The 19,966-nt window shown below is 40.7% G+C and overlaps 2 protein-coding genes across 6 annotated transcripts in view; both read right to left on the bottom strand.

Moving 5' to 3' along the window:
• rock2a (rho-associated, coiled-coil containing protein kinase 2a) overlaps window positions 1-9,973 on the bottom strand; it is a 50,324-nt gene extending 40,351 nt beyond the window's left edge. For all 5 annotated transcript variants that reach the window (XM_053679318.1, XM_053679319.1, XM_053679317.1 and 2 more), the window contains exon 1: window positions 9,148-9,973. In XM_053679318.1, the coding sequence (XP_053535293.1) occupies window positions 9,148-9,249 (102 nt within the window). In that variant the 5' untranslated portion in view covers window positions 9,250-9,973. The remainder of the gene's footprint in view (window positions 1-9,147) is intronic.
• A 3,386-nt stretch (window positions 9,974-13,359) lies between these two features.
• Window positions 13,360-18,708, bottom strand: c3h2orf50 (chromosome 3 C2orf50 homolog). The gene is made up of 3 exons (XM_017463694.3): window positions 18,208-18,708; window positions 16,001-16,040; window positions 13,360-15,290 (listed from the first exon to the last, which is right to left on the bottom strand). Exons 1-3 carry the CDS (start codon window positions 18,441-18,443, stop codon window positions 15,093-15,095), a joined length of 474 nt encoding a protein of 157 aa, XP_017319183.1. The 5' UTR covers window positions 18,444-18,708; the 3' UTR covers window positions 13,360-15,092.
• Window positions 18,709-19,966: the final 1,258 nt, after the last annotated feature.

Here is a 19,966-nt window from a genome sequence, read left to right on the forward strand (position 1 = left end):
ACACACACACAGGTCCTCCCTACATCATCATCATCATCATCATCCCAACTAGCTGCTGCTCTGTGCTACTCTACAGTGCAGATTTAATGGCTCAGAGCAACCAAGAACGACAACACAATAAATACACAAATATTTATTTCTGAGATTTTTTTTTCCATCACATACAATTACATCAATTAAAAAAATGTTTTGTTTGTTTTTTTTTTTTTTTAAAAACACCACAAAATGGAAATCCTTCCAGAACCTGCAATGTGAGACTAAATATTATAATTCTTTAAGCTAATCAAAATGATCTGTGGTGATCGCGATTAATCACTACATTCCACAATCATAAAAACACATTTATAAATTATATATAGGTCAACTTAATATTCTCAGTTAGTTTCATGATAAAGTGAAATTGCTACAACATTGCGTTCTATTACACAATAAAATTGCATTATTAATTATCGGTTTATTAATTATTATTAATTACCGTTTTATAATTATTACAGATTTTATTATTATTATTATTATTATTATTAATAATAATAATAATCTTTGAACTATGAAAGCTTTGTAACGGTTTAGTTATTAAACGGAAGGGCTGGCTGATATGATGATGTAATATTGATATGGTTATAATACAAACTTTTCTCACAAAACATTTTTAAAACGTTGTTTTTTTTCCACTAAAATTAGAAACAGATTGGAAACAAATAGTAAAATATTCATTTTTTTATTATTGAAAAGAAAAAAAAAAAAAAATCTCCTTCAGTGCTAAATAATTCATTTTTGCAGACATTAAACAAGTATCAAGAAGTGTTTTTATTGTTACACACAACGCTGCTAAATCGGTCCGCACAGGATTTCGCAGAATTTTTTCCCGTGATCGATGCGGCCAAAAATGCGGGATTTTGCTGCGGATTTTTTCGAAAGTTTGCAAAAGTTGGCGAAATCGCGATCGCATGAAATAGTTTCCCACGCCCTTTCACGGTGATGTTTGTTGGTAAACGACGCACGTGAATCGAAGAGGACTTTGGCTGAACGCGCATCGTGAAGACGTCACACGACGTGTCTCGGGCCCGAATCTGCGGAAAATCTGTGATTATTTTGAAAAATTGCACGCTCCTCCGAATATTTGCGGAGTTTACTTGATTTTGCCTTGCTGCTCGCAATCTTAAATATCGTGGTGCACATTGTATGATATTCTTGCCAAATCGCCCACCCGTAACATAAATACCATGTTTCAAACTTGGCAAAAAAAAAAGAAGAATTCAAATTCCAAGGTGTGATGCATGAGGCGTATCGTAAGTATCGCGATACGATATTTTTCACATATCGCACAAACCTTGTCCAAATACAGCTCTGCCCTCTGTCTCAGTTTAGCAGCTCACGTCTACCTCGGCGGATTGGATCGACTTCCTGCAGTCGAGTCGCTTCAGAGTCACATCGCTAGAGTTCAGGTGGAAGCGAACCGAGACCACCTCGCTCTGTTCTAACGGACTAAACTGGCTAGCGTCTACGAGGAGGGACGGAGGAACTGGAGCAGCGTGCCAGGTCGACTCTCTCTCTGCTTCGAGCAGAAAATCCACAAGGGAGTAGAAACAGAGATAAGGAGTCATCAGCATTCCAGCCTGCGGCGAGATTATCCCCGAGCTCCACAGCAGCAACACCTCCTGAGTGTTAGTGCAGTCCTCCCAACTGCTGCTGCCTGCCTCGATCAGATACACTCCGGAAAATCGGTTCTCCGTTTTTACGTTGCGTGCTCGGCTTCGTAACAGCTGTGTTCGCAGATTAGGTTAGCAAGACAAAGCTAACTGTACTAGCTACGTTCCTTCCAGGCTTTACTTATCTTTCTAGCATCTCTATACACATTCAAAGAGAGGTCGTATATGGCAAGATCAAACCACAGTTATGAGTTTTTCTTACGTTTTTGTGCGTCAAACAGAACTGAAGATACATCAGGACTACAATCTTATTTCAAAAGTCACTGAAATCGCAGCTCAGGTGTCGCGTACTTGTGTAGAAAATGCGTAAACGCAGGGTTATCATCGTACCAGGTATACATTAGCATATTATGTATATTTACTGTTCCTGATCTACAATATCACACTGTTTTGCTGGAGCTTCTTTAACCCCTCAGATTGCATTGTTTTTCTCTCTTTTTTTTTTTTTATTTATGATATTTTTAGTCAGTATATTGGTGTAAAAGCTCCCACAGCTTCAGCGGAACCTATATAAAATATTTATAATGTTAACTCATTTTTGGCAAAAAAAAACAAAACAAAACAATTCTCTCAAGGTCTCAACATCATGGTGCATGTCCTGTATCGCTACGATATCTTCAAGTATCGTGATATGATAATTTTGCCGTATCGTACATCCCTAACTCAGGGGAAGTGGTTTTGTGATTGTGGGAACTCATCTCTACGTGATACGCAACACATTGTGCTGACAGGAAAATGACAGACTCAATTTTTCTTCTTCCCCCAGGTTAATCATTGACCCTCTGCTGAAACTGACCTTCGCTCCGGGGCTCGTTGTTGCCTCCTGCGTCTCCATCAGACGTAAAAAAAAAACAAAACACTCACCTCATCCTCTGGAAAGCTGCTAATCTAATAGCTAACACGACCATTTTAACACCATCACAACTCGGGATGATAAAACACAAACACTTCTCTTTCACCGGCCATGTGGTGATATTACAATTTAACACTACTGTCCTTGCGGTAACGTTTTATCTCTCGGCTTCAACAAAATCGATACTCCATGTCCCGGTTTACACCCGTCGGCATTTTAAACCATAAACAAACCTTGGAGACCGCTCGTTTCTAGCGTACTGGCTAATTGCTAGCTTCGTAACATGGATAGAAACACCACTAGAGTGTAAAAGAACTCTTAGCTTTAAGAATGTAGAACAGTTTTAACATAGAGGTTTGTGCTAATATTGCTAGCTTGTAAGAGTTTTTGTGCTGAACTGCTTTTGATTTTTACAAAACAATATCACATTGGACTTCAAATCACACCAACCTTACCAACACACACACACACACACACACACACACACACACACACACACACTTTACACAAGCGAGCGGTGCGTATAAAGCGACTTGTATAGCAGCCAAACAAGCGCATTATACTGGATAACGGAATAATCAGCTTCAGTTAATGACTAAATAAATGAGGGTACAGTAGTGTGTGCATGAGAGAGAGAGAGAGAGAGAGAGAGAGAGAGAGAGAGGAGAAGAAATTATATAGGCTAGCTCCTTTCCACTATATATTTTGCTTCACAATTTGAAAAAAAAGAGAGAAGAATTTAAACATATGTTAATGTGGTTAGTTCCTGTGGTGAATAACAAACTGACTAGCATAACGAGCTAGCTAATTCCATTAGCATCTTTTACTACAGTTAGCACCAAGTCTGATTAGCATCTTTTACCACAATTAGCTCCATGTCTGATTAGCATCTTTTACCACAGCCAGCTCTATGTCTGATTAGCATCTTTTACCACAGCAAGCACCAAGTCTGATTAGCATCTTTTACCACAGCCAGCTCTATGTCTGATTAGCATCTTTTACCACAGCTAGCTCCATGTCTGATTAGCATCTTTTACCACAGCAAGCTCCATGTCTGATTAGCATCTTTTACCACAGCCAGCTCTATGTCTGATTAGCATCTTTTACCACAGCTAGCACCAAGTCTGATTAGCATCTTTTACCACAATTAGCTCCATGTCTGATTAGCATCTTTTACCACAGCAAGCACCATGTCTGATTAGCATCTTTTACCACAGCCAGCTCTATGTCTGATTAGCATCTTTTACCACAGCCAGCTCCATGTCTGATTAGCATCTTTTACCACAGCCAGCTCTATGTCTGATTAGCATATTTTACCACAGCCAGCTCCATGTCTGATTAGCATCTTTTACCACAATTAGCTCCATGTCTGATTAGCATCTTTTACCACAGCCAGCTCCAAGTCTGATTAGCATATTTTACCACAGCCAGCTCCATGTCTGATTAGCATATTTTACCACAGCAAGCTCCATGTCTGTTTAGCAACTTTTACCACAGTTTGCTGTACTGTCTAAAGCTATAGCAGAGCTGTCAGGACACCGCAGTTAATAACCAAAACATTAGCTTAAGACTTTGAAATGATGAAATAAATTTCTATTTAAGATACTGAGCCTTGAAGTTGCAGTTTTTCAGCTTTCTATATTTTTTAAAATACTTGTAAGCAACTCTCTGTTGTAAAACGGCCCACGTTTTCAGTGGCATTTATAGCAAAATATTATTTTTGTGTTCTTGACTTGTTGTTGTTCATTTTTCCAGGACGTTAACGGACAATTAACACACTAGCTGTATGATGTCACTGAGACACTATTTGTGCACAGGGCGCACACACACGTGTGTGTGTGTGTGTGTGTGTGTGTGTGTGTGTGTGTGTGTGTGTGTGTGTGCGTGCATGCGTGCTATCAGGAGGTAGGGACAATTTTCCAACATGTTCCCAGTAACAACACACACACACACACACACACACACACACACACACACACACACACACACACACACACACAAACACCGACCGCTATCTCCTACAATGAGATAAACCAGAAAGGGACAAAGGCTATAAATGGCACAGAGTTAGAGTGCGAGATCTGTTCTCTCCCACACACTCGGCTTCTCGGCTCGTCTCTACATCCACCATCCACTTTTCTCTTCAGGTCCTTCATCCTGCTGAGGAGTTAACACTCCACTCATGTCAATTTAGCAATATACACACAAAACACCACACACACACACACACACACACACACACACACACACACACACACACACACACACACACATACACACAGGAGGTCAGGCCTTTGAGCCTTTAATCAGTTCTCTTTGAAAGAGGATTAAATGATTAATCATCTAATCATTAGCAGGCTAATCTTCCATCGCGGTAATATTTTGGTGAGGTTTTCCTGTTCCTGTTCCTGTTCCCATTGAAAATTTTAACTGAACTCTGAGCCTCTGCAGTGTCTCCTTTAATATGCGTCATCGTCCCCAGAACACTGACTAATCACTTCCCTCTTAGCTTAGATAAAAACACAACTGGACCCTTTCTTTACATTAGCTCTCATAAAAAAGCAGAATATAAGCTATATGGCTAGGATTAGCTGCCGAATCACATACGTTACACTAGCTAGCAAAAACTTAAACGTTTTGGAAGTCGAAACAAATTCCGACATTTGAATGCTGTTCAAAATGACAGGACGTTCATGCAAAGGCATCCGTTAGCTACGTTAGCCTCGTAGCTCCAGCGAGATAGAAAGCTGCAAACGTCGGATGCCAAACGTGTCTCGGCCGATCCGACTACACGCGGCGTAAACTGTGGAAAGTGTTTTTCTTTACCCGAGCAATTCCAGAAAGACTTTGTCACATCTGAACGTTGCGTAAAACGTGTTAACTGCCGATTCGTCCTGAGCACATTTCTGAGTCATCGGAGAATACACTTCAGGAAAGAGCGATTCGTCAAAAGATATTTTCACTGCTGCATTCCACGGCCGTGAGTAGATGCATCTCCTGGCCCGCGTCTCGACGCTCATCTCTGAGTTATTATCGGGATGCTTGGCTCGACGGTGTGGCTCTGGTTTGACGCTGAGCAGCAAGGCCACCGAAGAACGCGTCAACGCGTGTGGCGTAAACACACCAGTGTGTCTCAGCACTGCACTTTTATTACTTATTCACACACACACACACACACACACACACACACACATACACATACACATACACACACAAATACTCTGAGGGATCGTTAATGTGATGGCGATATCCTGTTCACGCAACATCCTGTTATCACCTAACAATGTTTCAACATTAATCCTGCGTCTGGATTCGACTTGTACTCCACACTTTTAATGCGTTTACTTTGGTCAAATATTTGGCTGGTCCTGACCCCTTTTCTTTTCCCGTCCGAATTTTTCAGTGACGTCCCTCATAAATATAGCTACTTGATGTTAACTTGACGAATGTTCGCCAAGTCAAACGCAGACTGACGGATTTTATTTCACCCGAAACACTCTTTTACACACACATGTATCTCCTTTATTAACAATGCGAGATGTCGGTCCCTACGAAAAACTGCGTAATCGCCGATATTCCCGGGTTCGGATTTGGAAAAGCGCAATCAGATGGGGAGTTGCTTAATGATTCCGATATCAGAGCTTTGACTATCAGCTGATATCTGATATCTCCATGGCAACCGAGTCAGCTCTATGTGAGTTTAGGTATAACATACAGAAAAAAAATATAGAATACACCCACATACCCCTACACACACACACACACACACTGAACCAGTTTCTCTGTATTCTCTGATGAGTCCAGACGATGCAGCTGTAACACACCAACACACCTTTAGCACACACCATCTCTCCGTCTGAAGCTCATGAAGGGTGTGTTAACATGCTGGTGGACTAAATGAGATGTGTTTGAGCAGGAAACACAGCGAGATACAGGATACACTACAGGAGTAAAACGCTCTACATACACAAACGCCAGTTAAACACACCTTTTTAGCCTTGTGAAGAGTGTGGTAATGAGCGGATACACTGAGTACACACACACACACACAAACTTATATATAAATTATACTTCAGTACAGTGTAGTATAGGTGAAGTTTCTAAAACATTTTGGGGAAAGAAAAAAAAAAAGTGCAAATGTGTTCTCATGATCGCACACACCACCGTTCACATCTGCATTAACGATGAGAAATAACAAGCCAGTGGTGTTTTAGAGCGGAACACACGGTAAACTGTGCACCAGATCGATACTGACGCTTCCCGAGAGTCCCCTAACCTCCGCATCGATAGAGACGAAATAAACAGCGGACTCTTACCAAAATGAAAAATGCTTGGATAAGCGAGGACCAATCAGAGTGTAGAGGTTAGTTAAGAGCGGAGGAAAACCTAACGGACGTAGGAAGAGAGTCGTAAAACATCTTTCCTTAACATTTTAATGAAAATTTCAGAGCTCCTGGTTCCCTGGTACCATCCTGAGCTCGGTTTTGTCTGTGTTGAGGTTTTTTTTTTGTTTTGGGGGGGGTTTCCACTGGGTTCTCCGGGTTCCTCCCTGCTCCCAAAAATATGACGCAGGTAGACTGGCTAGCATAAACTTCCCCTCGGTGTCAAAGTGTGTGTGCGTTGCCCTGTGATAATCCGTCTTCCCGTCCAGGGTGTATTCCCTCCTTACGCCCGGTGTTCCCTGGATGGACTCCGGATCCACCCTGACCCTGACCAGGATAAAGCCCATACTGACCATGGATGAATGAACTTAGCAGCATTACAGTTACAACGTCAGTGGAACAACAACAACAACAAAAAAAAACTTTAGATTATTTTATCTATAGATGCCTCCAGTTCTCCCTCACGAGGAACCCTTAAAGGTTCCACGCAGAGCCCTAAAACAATGCTTCCCAAGTTTTTAAGAAGCTAATAAACACGAACTATGCAGTGAACCTTTAAAGAACCATCCTGTCGAAGAGTGTTCCACACGACTGACACGAATCTCCCGAACACAAGCAGCTGCTGTCTTAAATATTTATATCCATCGGCGTGATCTCGTACGGTTTCTGTTTAGGTGAAGAGACTTACGCAATGCCTCGGAATGCCTCTCTCTCTCTCTCTCTCTCTCTGAATGGAAAATGACAAAACTTTCACTGCGTACTGAAAGAGTGATGACACACAATCGCTGACTTACAGCCTCAACCAACAAATGAGCTCCACAATCACTAGACACCTTCGGTACGTTATAAACACGATTAATGGGTTTCAGGGTCAACGGTTGTTTCCCTGTACAGACTGATAGAGCCATTTATTTCATCTGGACTCCTCTGACCGCCCCCCGTGTGTCGTTCAGGTGACGAATGATGAATTTTGGCCTAGCTACAAAAAACAAAAAAAAAAAAAAAAAAAAAAAAAACACTCACATACCAGTGATGATATCGTAACAGGTAAATCTTACCCGGATGCGAGCCTTTACACGCAAGCCGAAGGACCAGATATCAGATTGGCAACTTTATTCGAATGTTGCCGATGTGTAAAAAAAATCCAAGCTGTTTAGACATAAGCAACAATATCCGATCTGTGGCAGAATTCGGCGAAAAACATGGGAATTGTGTGGTGTAATGATGCAAAGTGTGCATTCGGAGGAGGGTTAAAAATCTGTGCTTGAAACTCTGAATCGAGATCCAATCTGATAAGATTTGACTCATCCGATCCAGGATGTATTTTACGCTGTTGGATAGGACAGTGATCATGCACGAGAGAGCATAAAACTGTTGCATTTCTCATGAATCGAACACACACACACACACACACACACACACACACACACACACACACACACACAGAGCGAGAGAGGTCTGGTATTGATATGGGAATGAAAACTGGGAAGGGGGGGGAAGTGGAAGCAGTATCAGAAAAGATCTTTATCCTCGTGCTGCTGCTGGGAAACTGAGTCAGCACGACTTCCTGACAGGTCCAGACATCGGCACGAGCCCTGACACGTTTTGAGAAAGCCCGTGCATCGTAAACAGAATAAACACTTGCATGCATGCATGAATTGAGTAAGCGCGTGCTTTGGTATGTAAAGGTGTTATGATCCCCTCCGCGTGCAGGGTGCTACTGAAAAGTTCACCTGCACGCGGTAAAATAAACAGCGCACCACCATCACCACCACAACAACAACCAACACCACCACAACAGCAACCACCACCTCCACCACCGTAACAGCCTGCAGGAAGCAGGAGGTACACTGAGAAAGTTTGGCCAACAGTATGACTATATTTGGTGCGCGAGGAGGAGGATGAAGACGGAACAGTCTGTCCAAAATGGCAAGACCCTGCAGCGCGAGCTCGCTCTAAACTACCATTTCAGCCGAGATGATAAACAAACACATAAACACACAGAGACACTTAAACACAGCAACAACAACAACAACAAACATTATACAGGGGGCGGTGGGGCCGGTCTTCAGTTACATTGTTGCATTGCAGCGTTTTTACTTCTTCTTCTGTGAACCGGAAACACCGAAACCGGGCAGCAACAACAACAACAACAACAACAACACGGCGCCTTGGCGTGCATGAAACATTCATGACAACTCACCAGCAAACTTTCCAGGTTGATGGCAGAGCGCGGGTCTCTGATCATGGCCTCCAGTTTCTTCAGCCGCTTCTCCATCCTGCTTTCGGCTCCCGAAGACATCATCAGATCATATCCTCAGATTAGACTATGCTAAACAAGGTCAGATCCCTGCACGAGGACTTTGCATTAAAACAAAAACACGCACACACACCTAAAAAAAAAAAAAAAACAAAAAAAAAAACACTAACAATAATAACAACAACAATAAATGGAGCTCGTCTTTGGCCTGTAGGGTTTTCTAGGATCTCCCACTCCAGCACCAGCGGGGAAAATGTGGATTAATCCAACCGGAAATGCTCCTCCAATTAAGTTTGAAAAGTCGGGCAGGACCCCAACTCAGTCCGCCGCGCCATGCTCAAGTTCCCCTGATAAACAACTCAATGTTGGGATTTTTCTTTTCTCTTTTTTGGAGAGGGGTGTTGAGAAGGGCGTTTTCTACCTCTCTCCCCCCCCCTTCTTCTTCTCCTCTATTTCTCCTTCTCTCTCTCTCTCTCTCTTCAGGCGTTTATTCCTCTCCGGATGGTTTTGTGTTCACGCGCTCGTCGCCTCGCACTTTTCCTCCGCCGCCGCGTCGCCTCTTTCCGAGTCTCTCCATCAAACACTCCTCCACCGGCTCGCGAGCTAGTTTTCTGCTTAAACCGCATTGGAGGTATCGGAAAAACGAGACATTGTTATTATAACTATAATTATAATGATTATTATTATTGTCGCTGATTAATTCATCACATTAGTGAGTTTCCCAGCAGCACAGCACGCCTTTTGTCCGCTCGCTTCTTCGCTGCCTCGACCGTGCAGTGTTCAAGTGCTTATACCGGAATTACCGTAAATACAAGCTACGAGCTCACGCTCAGGAATAAAAGGTGCCAAACTGTACTTTCCGTACCACGGAAGGGGACCTTTTGTACAATTAGTCCATCTTTTACCTAAAAAAAAATAATAATAATAATAATTCATCTACATTAACATGATCTAAATAACCACTAGACTTTCCTGATGAAAAGAAATTAGGCACTAAAGGTACAAAACAGGTCATATCACTCTATAGCAACGACAAAAAGTTGAGTACTTTATTTCAAGACTGTACCAGCCTTGTATCTTAAATTCCCTCTTCCCTACATACTCCATCGTGGGTTCCCTGCATCCTGTTATATCCGTACATCCACTCGTACCTGCATCCTGCACACTCACAAAAAGGTACTAAAGTGTACCATTCCATGTCACTGGGTAATGCAGATCTTTTTTTTTTAATCTAGAAAAGTGCATGTAGTGTACCTTTGTAAAGTTTTACTATAAAAGCTACATTATATCCACACCTCCAGGTGAAAGATAAAGATATATGTATGTATGTGTATAAGAGGTTGAAGACAAGGTACTGTTTTGTTTTTGTTTTTGTTGGGGGGGTTAGTGTCTACACTCTTCATTAACATTTCTATTAAGAGCCTTGTCCCTCTGATGTAACCCTTGGTTCTACATAGAACCCTACAACAGGGTTTCTCTATCTCTTTCGTATTAGAACGAGGGCTTTATTATAAACCCGCTGCTCTGCTGTTATAGAAAATCAATCAACACCTTCTGACCAATCACAACCCAGAATGCAACAGCACTGTGGGATGAGTTTATGTTAAATGTTATCTTCATAATAAATCACACATCTGATATTAAAGAATTTCATCCTCAAAAGATCCACCCCTCCTTTCTTTCTGGATCGCTCCAGTTCCCCAGACATTCATTCATTCTTCTTCTTCTTCTTCATCTTCATTGTCTTGATGAATTGTTGTCCCTTCACTATAATAACATTCTCATCCTGTTCCATCACTACTTCAATCTCTCGTTCACGCTGAAAGCTTGATGATTAAAGTGCTTGAACTTCACCAAATACCCATAATGCACTTTATTTGTTGAATTTTTTTTTTTTTTAGGGTAAACTACATCAATCGTACGCCAGCCTACTGCAGTGCATTGTGGGATTAGAGGAGCGGCGTTAATGTTGTTGAACTGAGAGTCTTAAATGGGAAAGAGTCTGATATGCAAAACAAAAGTTTTAATCCTGTAAAGATTTCCTTTTAAAATGTCATTAATGAATAAAGTCTGGAGGTTGTTTAAAAAAAAAACAAAAAAACAACTACCCAGCATTCCTTTAGTTTGGTTTGGTTATTTCCGGTTAGGTCCTAATTAGCGCCCACTTCCCACTGTAGAGTCATCTACACAAATACATGAACACTTTCAGAAATAAAATGCTGTTTACAAATGGACTGTTAATACAATTCTGTGTATAAAACTCCTCATGAAACATGACGCAACATTTCCTTTAGAAACTTCTATTTGCAGCCTGTTGTCACTATATATTTCTCAATGTTTGTCATGAGATTTAGATTCCGAGTCTCCAGCTCACACACACACAGCGTCCATTTGTAGATATTTCTGACCTCAAACATTTCGACTGCACGTCATGTAGCAAAATGGGGGGGAAAGTCCACAAAAAAAGTTGGAAATGTAGCGGCGCGCTGGAACGCTGCATGCTTCCTCGGTATTCCAGCAGTTCCCTCCGAGCTATTTTCCTCTGACGTCATCATCAAACACGCGACGACAGCGTTCCTTTACCCATGAGCCTCTGCTTAAGAGAGAAAAGAACCCAGTGTTTACATTTTCTGCTTTCACAAATGCTGATTAGGGAACACAGCTCATGTAGTAATTATAGGATCATATATATATATATATATATATATATATATATATATATATATATATATGCATGCAATCTTGTAGTAATCTAATAAATAAACTCTATATATTGACAGCAAGTCAGTGTCTAAAAATGTATATTTAAAAAAAAGTCCAATGATTAAGTCTAATAATAATGTAATAAATAAGTAGTTAAAAAATCTTTTATAAATGACTAATTATAGCTATAATATTTATATTTAAGTATAGAATATATCAAATAATTGTCATTTTATTCTAATATATTATTTCTTACTTCATTTGCTTCCTCAAATGGAAATTAAATATTTAAGCATCATTAGTCTTGAAATAAATAAATAAATAAATAAATGAAGGGGGCGGGGGGTAAAATAAACATATAAACACAAACAAGTCAGTAAATACACATGCTTTGGAGCGGTTTCTGGTTTTTTACCCTTTCATCTTACTGGAACGACACCAAAGTTTCTCTAATCAACTCCCAGAACTACAGCAGGGATCAGCTGCCTGGAGACAGAATTATTAAACAGAACAGCAAACTAAAACAGATGAGCAAACCTCAGACACACAATTTGACTTGATTAGCTATGAAGCGGAGCTGAAATGTTTCTTGTTCTTTTATTGAAATATTTTATTATAAATGGTGCGACTTTGTTATGCTTTTCTCACGTATATCGCCGTCCAAGCCTTTACCCCCACAGCGCCCTCTGGTGGACAGAGCACGCTGTTACTCATGCACGCTTTCTACTATGTTTGTTTTTATAGGAGAAAAATGATCAAGTTGACGCCGTTTTTTCCCCCACGATTCAAATTTTTACATGTAAAACAATCAAGTCCCCCCCCCCCCACACACACACATTAAAAAAGCATTCACAAATAATAAAAAAAAAGTGCTTCCAATAAACAGGACAGCTGGTTTAACTGCTAGCTAAGAAATTAGCTAACTAGTTTGACTAGCAGCGTTCCCCAGGAGCGAATTCGCGACGTTTCAGCGTCTTAAATCTGCTATTATATCGTGTAAATAACAAAATAGGGCATAGAAACACTTTATTTCATTGTATTCATAACATAGTTTTAGTTTTAACCTGGCAATTGATCAATGATAATTATTTGTGAATTTCATAAATGATGTTGCTTTAGTGTAGTTAATGTATTTGTCATGTAGCTTATCATAGCAGGTTAGCTAACTTCTTAAAATGTTATATTCTATGTAAGAATCCAAATAGCTATGCCCTCTTTTATTGGTTCCATCTAGCTAACATCAGTTAAATTCTTGTTGACGCTGGAATTACAATGAAAGCCCTTTAAGTGTCTTGTATTGCTGCATCTGGGAATTATCTTACAGCAAAAACATTAACGATATAACTTTTTTGGTTTTCCTCACCACGGTATAAAGCCAAACTGGTATATCGTTACACTTATAAGGTGCAAACATTCTACCAACGCAAAAGTAACGGCACACACAAAAAAAACTTGAGTAAGCTCTTTTATTGAGATTTGGCAGAGAATTATAAATATACTTCCATGCATATTTTACAGAAACAGCTCTAATATTTTTGATAATTGTCTTGGATTATAGACGAAAAAAACAGACGTGAGTGTGGGTTTCATCATATTCTGATTATCCCTCTGTGCACCTGTTTTCCACGGAGGCGTGAGTCAGTCAGCGATGAGTCAAAGCAAAATTAGAGCAGGCATCAGAAGCATTTCACTGGAAGACATTAGACAGGAACATGCCAGACGCTAGATGTGATCCCACCTCCGTCGCCCACGTTCTCTTTCTCTCTGAATGCCTCGACATGCCGCTGATATCAACTCCCACACGCTCAACAACATTCATGGGAGCCAAGAACAAAAACAACATGGTTCGACCTGTTAACTATGTCACTGATAAAGTGGGGAGAAAAAAAAAAAGTACAAATAAGATTTTTCAACAAGCTGTAGCTGTGTCAGTTTCTATTGTACACAGTCATATACACATGAATTAAATCCAATATAAGAACGTAATAAGCACCGACAACAACAAAAAAACCCAAATGTGTACATGATCTTCTAAAATGACATATGAGTATGATACATACATGTATTACTGCTCATCACTATAACATGACACATAAGCGTTTCCACTTCAGGAACATTTTCAGGAACTTTAGGTGTGTTTCCATTGTAGGAATTTGACTTCCAAGGACGACTTCAGCTCCTGCTCCAGAGTTGGTATCTTTTTGATGTACTAGGTACTAAAGGTGGCAGAGCCTGCTGTACTGGGGGGCTAAACACAAGCTTTACAGAATGGCCACGCCCACATTTCTACCACAATTTAAAAATAAGGCAAGTCAATAATGTCGCACAGGTATGTTATGTTAAAACGCTTCTTACCAAAGGTATACAACCTAGATGGCACTGCATGCTAAGATGGGCCTTAAAATTTAAACCTATATGCAGCTCTCATTTCTTATGCTGTGTAATGAGCTATCGCGTAACCTGTGGAAGAGGCGGAGTTGTTGGTAGTCTAGAAAGCATTTTTAAAACTATAATGTGGAAAAACTAAACATTAAAACAGCTGACTCAGCAGTTAATGTGACCAGAAGGTTGTGAGTTTAAAGCCCAAGTCTCTCAAACAGCAATTGTTCAGCCTTTAAGACAATTATGTTGACCGTTATCTGCTCAACTCTATGTTCGGTTTTTGCTAAATGACAAATGCAAATATTTGAAAAAAAAGAATTGAAAAAGAAAACACTATATAATGGTATAAAAATTATTTAGATTTCAGATTACAGCTCTTTGACTGACCTCGTAATGACAAATTAGCCGCCTGATATTTCTACTATTCTAACTATCCTGAAAAACACCCTGTGAGTATAAATGTAAAGATATATGCTGGAAAATATTTTATGGAGAATGCTATAAGGTTGCCAAGTGTAGATATAGTACTGTAGGTATAGACACTAGTGTGGACTGGCCAAACAATCTAGCATAGCTACCACTTTGACACCACTGTTAATGCTTTGCTCAGCTACGCTGTTGTACAAATATCAGTTGAAAATCTTCTTTACCAAACAACGGTTTTACTAACTTCTGTATAAAAAAAAAACAAGAATAATAATAATAAAAAACAATTAAGCTTTGTTTTGTTGATAACTTCATTAAAAACCTCAGCTAAAGACATGTCTAACTGAGTTTGCTCGGACCTCGTGGGTGGCCTGTCGTCAGCAGGGCTGCATTTCGGGACTCGCTTTGGTCTTTTGGTGCGTCGTCGTTAGCATTAGCAGCTTGTCCATTCGCATCAGCTCTTTACCAAGCTCGGTGCAAATGCGACTGCCGATCGTCTGGTTGCTGGTGTTGGGGAGGGTCTCGGAGTACAGAGAGACGTAGCTGGGGAGCGGCGGCTCGGTCCTGGGATTACCCTGGAAAATGAAAAAAGGAGGAAGAATTGAAGCCATAAGTGCTAAGTTGCATAAGAAGATGAACTCACGCTAACCAGTTCGAACTGGTTCACCTAACATGCTTATTTTAACCCAATTTGGCATTAGGCCAACAATAACTGCTTAGCATTCTATCACAGTGGAAGATAACAATAATGTATTATAATAAATACATTTAAAAAGTCTATATTTTCCACAACAGTAAATAATGCTAGCTTACAAACTTAGCATGTCAGGTCGTGTAGCATTTAGCAAGGTAAGTGTTTATCAAAGCTATTGTGACTAATGTCAGATGAAATCTAGCGACAATTTTAATTTTACTGGGTCTTACGAGGGGGGAGTTCAAAAACCAAAGCAGAAACTATCATTGTGCTGCTTCATTTTTGAAGTTTGTCTGTGAAATAAATTTGTCCTGAGCTGTCATCTGTAAATATCATTCCTTCAAGCTCTAAAGAACCTTGATTCATCTGGCAGTGTAAACTGCTTTACAAGACACATTTTTTTAAAAAACACATATGAAACCTTGATGTTCCTCAAACCACCTTAGTGCTTTTTTTCTATTTCCCTTACAAACAGTGAACTCAGTGAAGACAGTAAAAACTCCAGCTCTCCGTTCTGGGATAATCCTAAAAGATGAAATATCACTAAACATCTTGTAGATAAACAGAAGCACGAGAAGACTGACTCCTTACCAGCTGATCAAAGTCTTTCAGAAAACTCCAGTTCTTCTCCCTGAGAACAACGACAACAAAAAACTCAAGCTATTACAGGTAAATCATAAACGGGCAAAAGATTTAAAAATAGTTATAAAAGGTCCCCCAGAGTGGACTTTGTACCATTACTGGACACGTCTACGTCGCTGGTGCGCAGTGGTGGTGTTCGGTTAGAGTCGGTTTCTGATTTGCTGTTGGAGGAGATTTTTGCTTTCTCAACCAAAAAGTGACACTGAGGTGTTTAAAAATGCAGAAATGCCCCGTCTAACGTCTACAAGAAATAAATCTGATGATACATGTTCAGCCTGTTATTTAAATAAACTCGAAAAGATTAATCAGTGCTGCGATTAGAAAGGGGGTGTACAATTTTTTTTACACTGAAAGATGTTCCTGAATGCACAGCCATCACCCTTTCACAGCGAGGTGGCCAGGTTAGACCCGATCTAGAGTTAGACCCCATCCAAAGAAGGTCACCGCTGCTCCGGTGAACATCAACGGCACCTTGCTTAGTTTCTTTGTCATCTAGCAAGCTACATAAAAGTCACAGCTAACACAGCTAAGCATAGCTATCATTACGAATTCAATATCATCTAAAGTTAGCTAATAATGAACTGAATTTGACATTTTCTGCCTCTAAATAACGAGTCGCATTAAGATAAGTGTTGGCTCAGTGATGGCAGGGACCGGATCTCTACACTGAGTTTGTTTAAAAATATCCATTAATAATTATTTGGGGTTCCTCTAATCCAGGTGTGTCCAAAGTCTGGCCCAAGGGTCATGGTCATTGACGCCCGTGGACAGATGTGGACAGATGTGGCCTGGCCTGCAGCTTCTCCATTAGTATGTGTGATAGGAGGCCCGCAGGCCAACACGTTGCAATTCATCCTTTCACCTGATGGTGGCAGCAGAAATTAACACAAAATCAAAGAAAACTGCAATATTCGGAGGAGCTTGCAATTTTTCAAATTCAGTGCAGGTTTTCCGCAGATTTGAGCCAAGACGCGTCGTGTGACGTCATCACCATGCACATTCAGCCAAATGAATCTTCCATTCATGTGCGCTGAACATGAGTACAGCTAAAAGGTCTCATTTACCAACAAACATCGCTGCCAAAAAGTGCGCGACACAATTTCGCGTGATTGCAATTTCACCAATTCGAGTAGTTTTATGCAAAAAAAAAAAAAAAAGCACAAATCCCACAAATTTTGTCGCAAGTTTTTTAAAAATCCGCAGCGAAATCAAGCGTTTTTGGCGGCAACGATCTCAAACGAACTGCGCCACATCCTGTACGGACTGATTAGCTGAGAGAGTTAGAGCAGCCTTTCTCTGACTGCATGTCCAAATGAGTTTACTGACTGATATTTACAATCAGTGAGAAGAAGAGGTTTCAAAAGGGCTGAGACATCACGAGATACCGTGAAACATACGGGCAACGCAAAAGATAATAATCATTCAGAGGACGAGAGAGCAGAGAAGCATCTGGAAGCTCTCCTGGCAGAAGCAACTTTTGAACAGAGCAAACATGGAGCAGAACATTACTAGAGATATCAAGTGAGGACTACTACGCACGGCAAACCTTTTGTGACTTCAAGAGAGTCCTCAAACGAACTAAAGTGGATTTGCAACCAAGTATTAAAAGTGATTAGTTCATTTATTTTTGATTGTTAGTTTGCTCAATTATTTTTGCCCCTTTAAAAAAAAAAGGCGGGGGGGGGGGGGGGGGGGGGGGGCTGTGGGATTGTTGGCACATATACAAAATTCCTCATTCCTACACGGTTCACCTGATATGGATATAAACACCCTCAAATGGAAGCTAAAAGTCTGCCTGTGAGCTCATACTCATTATTTAATTTATTTAAATAGAAAATGTAAACTTTGGAAACCCCTGCTGTAATCTAAAACATTGCTTTAAACAAAACTTGTGTGCTTGTTAGGAGAGTGGTGAGGAAATGAGATCCAACAGGAACCCGTGTTTCTTTTGTGTTCAGTATCCACGGCTTTATGATCGCGCGCGGGGCCAAGCAACCGTGTAACGCACACCGTGCACGGGGCACGCGGTCAACCGCGAACCTTTCCGTATCGGATAACAGAGAAACCGCGTGTCACTTAAGAAAGCGCTGACACGCAATTCAGAGAGAGAAGGGAAAGACCCGAAACGAAAGAGTCGTGAAGCATCGCGACGTTACCATTCTTTAACCCCGTCTCTCTCCGCGCGCACCAGCTCTCTCCAAACCCGGTCCTGTTTCACCGGGTCCCGGGTGTCGGGGTCCCGCTCCGGCGGCGGCTCGCTCGTGTTCCTCGGGCCGCTCTGCGGAGGTCTCTTCACGGACACCGAGGACTGAGAGGCCAGGGCGACGCTGGGGCGCTCCGGTAAGCGGTACCCGGCCGAGGTGGCGCGTCTGATACTCACTTTGCGGTCCATCTTTCAAAGTGCACGAGCTCTGGCTACGCAAGGAAAAAGATCTGCACACAAAACCCCGTCATCCCGTGCTGTTGTGTAAGTAATCCCATCACACACACGCACGCACGCACGCGCGCGCTCGCTCCCCGCGCGACAGTCGTCATGCCAGCGCGGAAATCACTACGCGCTGCCCCGCGCTTGCTCACGCCTGTTGCCCTCGGAGTCGACTCACAGAGTCGATTCTTCGAGAGTCGATTGCTAACAGAGAACAGCAGGATACTATTCGGAGCAAATCTGTGACAAAACAACCCTCGAAGCCCAAGTAGCAGCACAATGAGGCCTTCTGTTCCCGGGTCACATGAGGACCTCACAGACACGAGATATTTTTAAGAGGAATTTGAAAGGAAAAAACTTTTTTTTTTTTTTAATGACTTACATTTATTTTTGTGGGTTTGCCATCAGTATGCCATTTAATAGCCTATTTGAATTTTATTTTATTATAGTAATTCATATTTCTAGCCTCTTACACAGATTATACTCAGAAACTGGTGAACTATCAATTCATAGCAATTTTTTTTTTCAAAATAAAGTAAACAGGTGGTTTCACTCTATCAAATCCTATTATCTCTATGTATTTGAGTAATACTTGCATATATTAATATTTATATATCTATTGTAGTTTTGATCTATAATAACCTTATATCAATAACTCAATAACCTACTGTAGCCTACATATTCCCTACCCAGAGCCTTGTTTAGAGTTATTTACTGTATATATGTGCAGTTTATTTACATATTACATCCATTGCACATTTGACTTCCTGTTATAAAAAAAAAAATGCCACAGAGTTTGGAAATCAATTTAAAATCGATCAGGTTTATCAAATGCCTTGAAAAACAACCCTGTGGAATCGACTCTCCGGAATCGACTTCTTCACCTCCCGGCATTTTGAATCAGAATCGGAACCGACTCCTTTAGTTCCTCCGTTTCCCCGGGAGACAGCTGGCCGGTGCAGGGATTCTCGCGCTCAAAAGCTTTGTTCATTCACGAGAAAGTGAAACATCCGGTCCGGAAAGAGCACAATGGGGCTTTTAAAAATAAATAAATAAATAAATAAACAATTAAAAAAAAAAAAAAAAAAAGGTTTAAGAAGGGAATGAAGAGGTGCTCTGGGGTAGAGATATATGGTTTGAAAGACGAGATGAGATTTTTTTTCACAATTTACCAACAATACCAACAAACATTTTCTCTTTTACAAGACGATTGCTATTTATAGTATTTTATTTTGACACTTAAAAGTTATTCATGTTGGTGTTGCTGGCTCGGTTTAACATTATATCACCTGAATTATTCTTTCCCCCCCCCCTTTTGTGTATACATCTCATCTGATTTCTTAAATATGTTTGCCTTGTGTGCACTCTATATTGGCAAATAAATCAAAATCGCCAATAATTAACTGACAAACCAGTTGCCTGAAAGCCCAATTCTGGACCTTAAATGAGTTTTAAAGATGCACTGCTTCCTCCATTTCCCTCTAATTAAA

The sequence above is a fragment of the Ictalurus punctatus genome, chromosome 3 (genome assembly GCF_001660625.3).
Source record: "Ictalurus punctatus breed USDA103 chromosome 3, Coco_2.0, whole genome shotgun sequence".
Classification (NCBI taxonomy): Eukaryota; Metazoa; Chordata; class Actinopteri; order Siluriformes; family Ictaluridae; genus Ictalurus; species Ictalurus punctatus.

Bases quoted from the DNA above. Each gene is read 5' to 3' on its own strand.
- c3h2orf50 (XM_017463694.3), bottom strand. From the start codon at position 18,443: ATGGACCGCAAAGTGAGTATCAGACGCGCCACCTCGGCCGGGTACCGC. The intron at 16,041-18,207 runs GTAACGTCGCGA...CGTTGTTCTCAG, and splicing joins AGAGACGGGGTTAAAGAATG to GGAGAAGAACTGGAGTTTTC. The intron at 15,291-16,000 runs GTAAGGAGTCAG...TTCATTTTCCAG, and splicing joins TGAAAGACTTTGATCAGCTG to GGTAATCCCAGGACCGAGCC.